The sequence below is a fragment of the Carex rostrata genome, chromosome 8 (genome assembly GCF_964058835.1).
Source record: "Carex rostrata chromosome 8, lpCarRost1.2, whole genome shotgun sequence".
NCBI lineage: Eukaryota > Viridiplantae > Streptophyta > Magnoliopsida > Poales > Cyperaceae > Carex > Carex rostrata.
Window position 1 is genome coordinate 9,659,133 of NC_135925.1, and position 6,788 is coordinate 9,665,920.

At 35.7% G+C, this 6,788-nt stretch overlaps 1 protein-coding gene across 1 annotated transcript; it reads left to right on the top strand.

Annotated features, from left to right (window-relative positions):
* Positions 1-3,097: 3,097 nt before the first annotated feature.
* Positions 3,098-6,509, top strand: AQI (Peptidase M20/M25/M40 family protein). The gene is made up of 5 exons (XM_078306390.1): positions 3,098-3,560; positions 3,875-4,327; positions 4,665-4,802; positions 5,263-5,502; positions 6,176-6,509. Exons 1-5 carry the CDS (start codon positions 3,162-3,164, stop codon positions 6,287-6,289), a joined length of 1,344 nt encoding a protein of 447 aa, XP_078162516.1. The 5' UTR covers positions 3,098-3,161; the 3' UTR covers positions 6,290-6,509.
* Positions 6,510-6,788: the final 279 nt, after the last annotated feature.

A 6,788-nucleotide genomic window follows, 5' to 3' on the forward strand; every position in this document is an offset into this window, starting at 1 on the left:
ATCGATTAATAGACGGGTGAAAAGCTAGACGCGGAAGAGAGTTCGCTAGCACGAATTCGACACCGTTCTTGTTTCGGATTCAAGGTGAACCTCAGAGGAATCAAGCTACGTTAAAGATCATAGGTATGATATAAAATTCCCTCTTGTAGGAATATATGTATATGATTACGACATGGATAAATTAGCAATAATAGAACGATCTTAGATGTTATCGGATTAATTTTTTTTTATTTTATCCGATTCGCATCATGAAATCCTGCAAAAAATTCCCCAAGCATGAAACTGACACAAAAGTCAAAACAAACATCCATTCATCAGCAACAATTGTGAATTTGCCAAAGACCTCAATTCAACGATAATAATTGTTTACTAACAATCATGTGCATTGAATTATTTCATAAATTTCCCAAGTATGAAACTGACACAAAAGTCAAAATTGAAATGAAAATGTTCGTGTGTTACACTTCTTTCCATATATAACTTCTCTGTCTAAAGTGGAAAAATGTAAAATTGTTACAATATAATAGACTTAGTATTAAAATAGCAAATCTATGAAATAATTTCTCCTGTCTACTCATTGAAGTTACTCTTTTGTGCCTAGCTGCCTCTGCGAGTCCTAAGGTCATTTTTTTTTATTCTTATTAACTTCAGCTAATCAAATTAACAAATCTGAGAAAATGTGTCATATAACTTCCGTACAGATATACTCTTCTTGTATATTTTATTTAGTTTTATTATCATTTTTGTTGTCCCTCTTTTTGCAAACACTGCACCATTCGTAGTCTTTCTAGGCTAAAACTGTAGCAATGTAGGCTTAAAAATTGAACTATGACAATATAAATGTCTTACGAGCTGATTAAGACAGAAATTATGTCAGGAATTGATTGCTATATTATATTAAGTTTGAATGAATCATATTCTTTTCGTAAATATGACCAGCATAAGGTTATATTCTTAACAATATCAATTTTTTTCCACTAAAAAAAATAATCTTGATGATATGAGGTTCACGCATTCTCTTGGTGTTTTACCAGGGCCCACATTCTCCTGGTCGAGCAGCTCTGACACCTTTGGTGCTGATGAGAGTAAGTTGTGCAAAGAAATATGATTTCCAAAGAACATTACCCTAATGTCGTGACCTACAACACTCTTATAACTTCGATGTGCAAAGAAGGTATACCTGACAAGGCAATGGTTTTTCTAGATCTAATAATCTGTAAAGAACTCAAGTTTGTTATGGAACTTACAAAACATTGGATTTTGTAGTTATAATTTGCAAATAGCTTGAGCTTAATATGATGATCTATGGCACTCTTATGATTACATGATTGTTGAAGGGCATGAGCCTAAAGTTGTGACATATAGTACTCTTGTAAATGGACTGTGCAAGAAAAGTGAAATTAATAAGACATTGGATTTTTTTTGTATGTCATAATTTTCATATGGCATAATATTAATCTGATGACATGTATCACTCTTATAACTGGGCTGTGCAAAATAGGTGAGTTCAGAGGGCATTTGATTTTTTTCTAAAAATTGTGAATATTTCTAAATTGCGTCACCCTTAAGTTGTCACATAACAACATTCTCATTGCTGGTATACCCAACGGAGGTGAAATTTAGAAGGCATTGTATTTTTTTGCATCTCATCATTTGAACATGACGCATAATTTAGCGATTGAGAAACTTTTGAAGGGTTATGTGACACGTCCTCACTTACTATGCTGGTATTTTAAAAAAATGCGCCACCAATATACGCCAACAAGCATTAAAAAAACGCATCAAGAAAATGGTTGCGGCCAAGCCACAATGATGCGACTAGTGCATCCCAAAATTTATATCACCCGAGTTAAAAGAATTCATGCATTCTACCTCAGACGGATTAGTCAAAATTTTGATTGAATGACTCAGATTTAAACTCAATATTTGAGTTACTTCATAGGATCCGAACTCAGAATTCGTGCCCATTGAAGTAATTCAAATTTTGAGTTAAGATATGAACTAGTGTTGTAAATAACAGTATGCACTCGTTGAACAGATGAGATATCGTCAAACAATTAATCAGTATGCGACTGATTTTTTGAATTGCAAATATTTTTATGTTTTCATTAAAGTTATATACATATACTTGTAAGTTGTAATTATTAAAATCGATTAATTTAACTCATCAAACTTATTAAATAAATTAATTTTGAGTTATGTACATACACTTATAATTAATAAAACTTTATAAAATTACATTTAAAAAGACTCAAATAAGTTAAAATAAAATAATACAATAACAGAAAATAGACGATTTCATAATGATTTGATCACAATCAATAACTAATTGGCTGTTTAGATAGACTAAACAGTTGTTTTTTACAACACTAATATGGATTGTTTAATTTAAATTTACACTAAGACCTGTTCGGATTTGACTATTAATGTGAAAAACAAAATTCACTCAACTGTAAAAATCAGTTCAAAAATTTTGAGGTTCCATTTCTATACCCATTCCTGTACATCCGTGGCCTGAAGGACTCCGTACGCTGTAAACATGGGCCGGAGATTGGCATGTATTCTTATCATAAGATCAAAAAAATTGTACGTTAATGCTGAGCATATGGATTATCGGACATTCGGACTCATGGATCCCAATTCTCAAGGATTAGATCTGCTGCTATTTCAATGGAATAATATGAACCTGTTATTTCGATCACAACCGTTAATATTTATTGAAATTCATGCATAAAAAAGGATTTTATTAAGATTCATGTATAAAAAATTTGAAAAGTTAAAATCAGAATAACTCAATAACAGCATATATATTTCCAATTCCCAAACTTTAGATATGCAGTTCCCTTCTGTTTTTCGCATCATATCTCCTTCAAAAAGAATAAACTATAACATATCCTTACGATTTGGACTCTTCAATTTATCTGAATTCATGTATGACTACGATTAAAATCCAACAGAGTGATACGGATCTCATCCGTTGTTTTTAGGTTGGACGGACCGGATAAACATAACAGAGTTCTGCTTTTCTGGGTGAGAGCAGCAGCAGCAGAAACGAACCCCACGATGCCACGACAAATTACTCTCTTTTTTTCTGCTGGGATTATATTCAGTCCACTGCTGACGCTTCCAACTCGCATCTCTCTATCTCACCCACAGAGACGATGAATTGGTTCCTACCTCATCTCGCGTTCCTTCTCCTGGCCACGGCGCTTACCGCCGTCAAACCCAGTGGCCTCACCTCCTCCGAGGCCGGAGCTGCCGTTTCGCGCTTTCAAGAGTACCTCCGCATAGACACGGCGCAGCCGTCCCCCGACTACGCCAAAGCCGCCGCCTTCATCACCTCTCAAGCTGAATACATCGGGCTTGAATCGCAAACTCTCGAGCTGGTCGCCGGTAAGCCTCTGGTGCTTGTCAAGTGGCCTGGAAGGAATAGCGCGCTGCCTTCTCTTTTGTTGAACTCGCATACTGATGTCGTCCCCTCTGAACCTGACAAGTGGGACCACCATCCATTCTCTGCTTCCCTCGATTCGTCTGGCCGTATCTATGCTCGGGGTTCTCAGGTATGCTAGAGCTTGAATTTAATAGAGTATAGAATATAGATGATAATTAACAACCGAGTTGTTGTTTCATTGAAGTTAGAATTAAAAAATAATAATAACTACAGCTCAAATCCAGCACTTGGCGCTAAACTTGCAACAGAAATGAAGATATTATTAATATATTATGACGGTTAAAACCTTCCATCCAGCTCTTATTTTTTTTCTCCTTTATTTATGCAAAGATCTCAAGGGGGGAGAGAGATTTAGAGGACCTGTATGATTATATCACCAGGGTAATACACATCTTTTATTAAAAAAAATGTTCACATACTCAGGACATGAAATGTGTGGGGATGCAATACCTAGAGGCGATTCGCCTTCTGAAAGAAGCTGGGTTTAGACCAGACCGAGACATCTACCTCACTTTTGTCCCAGATGAAGAAATAGGTGGCAATGCCGGCGTAGGTGCCTTTGTCAAATCCGAAATATTCAAAAAGTTAAACATTGGTCTAGTGCTTGATGAAGGCCTTGCATCACCTGGGGATGAGTATAGGCTTTTTTATGGTGAGCGGAGCCCTTGGTGGACTGTGATCAGGGCTAAAGGCATGCCAGGTCATGGTGCCAAATTGTATGATGGGAGTGCCGTGGAGAATTTGTTGAAGAGCATCGAGGTTATTAAGCGGTTTAGAACAGCCCAGTTTGATTTGGTTAAGGCAGGGGTTAAAGCTGAAGGCGATGTTGTGTCAATCAATTTTGTCTACTTGAAGGCTGGCACTCCTACTCCTACTGTGAGTTGTTGCTTTGTTTTTCTTTGTTATTGTGCTGCTTCAGTTTTCTTTTATTTTTCATTCTACATGGGTTTGTGGAGATTTTGTTTCTGGTTTTCCTGTTCTGAACTGAGGCATATGTTACGATTAGGCAACTTTTTGTATGAACAGATCATCTTAGAGCTAGACAAGTTTTCAATGTCAGTATGTTACTGTGCTGATGGTATAGTTTTTGCACAACTGTCTGGTTCAGAACTGAATTGCTATGCTTTCATTAAGCAGTTACAAATTTGTTAATTCTATCTTCCAATTTTAATCTAATTATTGCTTTGTGGGTTTATTTCGTTTGTATTTGCAGGGGTTTGTGATGAATCTGCAGCCATCAGAAGCAGAGGTTGGTCTGGACATTCGGGTACCACCTAGTGCTGACCCTCAAGCACTAGAGAGGCGTATTGCTGAGGAGTGGGCCCCTTCTTCACGTAACCTGACTTATGAGGTAGTTTTTTTAGCACACCTAACTTGCTGGCTTTTATTATTTTGTTTAGTTGTCTTATTGACTCATGAAAGATGCTGATTTAGTTTGACAATTGAATTAATGGGTTATACTTCAGATCATGTGATCTTGCTTCTCTTCAAGTCTTTCTAGTTTTCATTATATGTATGTCATTTCTCTTTTGTGATTCATTGTATAAGCTTTCCTGTAATAGATCATATCAGAATAGCATTAACTAAATTAAATTCATGCATTAGTGGTTAGGTATGCATTGCTTTCGCAGTGCATTAGTTATAAGTTGTCTAATATTATACCGTCATTTTGTTGTTCTATTTGGTCACTTGTTTCATTTCTTGTCTACTTTAATATTGCATTTAAGTTCGTTTAGAAAGTTGCTACATTCTAATTCTTAAAGTAATTTGCTTTCTGTCCTAATTTTAAGTATTTTCTCATTGACATGTAGTTCAAGCAAAAAGTCCCTATCTTTGACATATATGGAAAACCGGCAGTAACGGTGGCTGACAGTTCGAACCCTTGGTGGAACCAGTTAGGGGAAGCTGTAAAGAAAGCAGGAGGCAAACTTGGAAAACCCGAAATATTCCCAGCCTCAACAGATGCTCGCTACTTCAGGGAATTGGGAATCCCTGCATTTGGATTTTCACCTATGGCTAACACCCCAATTTTACTCCATGACCACAATGAGGTGAATTTTCTGTCCTTTTACTCTTCTTTGGTATCTAACTGACTATATGTATTTCTTATGCAATCTTGTTTATATCACAGTAGAAAAGAAATATTCCAAAACACCAGACACACACTTCCATGATTTATTCAAAATATGTCCTAACTCTTGATTCTCCTGACTACCCCCTCTATGCCCATGTTTTAGCTCTGGTTATATAGGAAGAAATCACGGCCTGTTAGGAAGTTCTCCTGGAAATAAGAGAGGGATTCCATGTGATATAACCAATATTTAAAGGGGCATAAATGGAACTGAATTTGTTTTCTACAGGTGTGTGTGTTATTCTTTTAGGTTTGTGGGGTTCTAGACAGAAATTTCGCATTATATTTTTTTTACCTCGTTGAAATAACCAATTAAACAGTGCTGTTCCTATTTGATGCCTTTATTAAAAAAAATGCTGTCAGTACTTGGATTTTGGAATTGGCTAAGATTGAATTTGATCTCAAGCTATTGAAACAAGTTAATGTCTAAATAAATCAACAAGTGAAAAGTGAGAGAAAATATTTTTGACTTTACATTAATGAGTTTTATTTCTAGTTTTCAGGAGCCTTGTCTTTTCTTTTAATAAAACCTTGATTTGTTATCCTGGCAGTGCAGAACTAAAGCTTTATAACAATTTTTGGCCACGTTGCAGTTCTTGAGCAAAGATGAGTACCTCAAAGGAATAGAAATTTACGAATCCATCATCAAGGAGCTTGCCTCCCATAATGGGGATACAATTGATGAAGAAACCAAAGCGGAGTTGTGATAAGTTACAGTAATCAGATATTTCTTGCAAAATAATACAAGGCGGTCAGATGCTTAGCATGATTTGTAGTATTGCACATAACAATGTCATGGATCCGAAGGATGTTAAGCCCCGTTTTTACAAACTTGTAGCAAATACGAGAAAATAAGGTTTTCCTAGATGTTAACTCTGTGAATGTAGGTCATTCTAGACTACTTGTCTGAGTTATTGATCATCTTAATACTCTTGCTAGTTTAATTTCAACCAGCTTGATTTAACAAAGTATGTTGAAGATCGTTGTACCCCTTTTGCTTTTAACGCATAATCAACCACATGTTACCTTGGTCTTCTGTCTAAACCAGTGTTGTAAATAACGGTATGCGGTCGTTGGACGGACAGAGTATCATCAACCAATTAACCAGAATTATGCGGACAATTTAACGTTTTTATTAAATTTACGTATATATATCATAATTTATTAAAAATAATTTATTTAACTCATTAAACTTATCAAATAAAC

Excerpts from the sequence above, each read along its gene's own strand:
- AQI (XM_078306390.1), top strand. The coding sequence starts at position 3,162 with ATGAATTGGTTCCTACCTCATCTCGCGTTCCTTCTCCTGGCCACGGCG. Across the intron at positions 4,803-5,262 it reads CACGTAACCTGACTTATGAG|TTCAAGCAAAAAGTCCCTAT; the intron begins GTAGTTTTTTTA and ends ATTGACATGTAG. Across the intron at positions 5,503-6,175 it reads TACTCCATGACCACAATGAG|TTCTTGAGCAAAGATGAGTA; the intron begins GTGAATTTTCTG and ends GCCACGTTGCAG.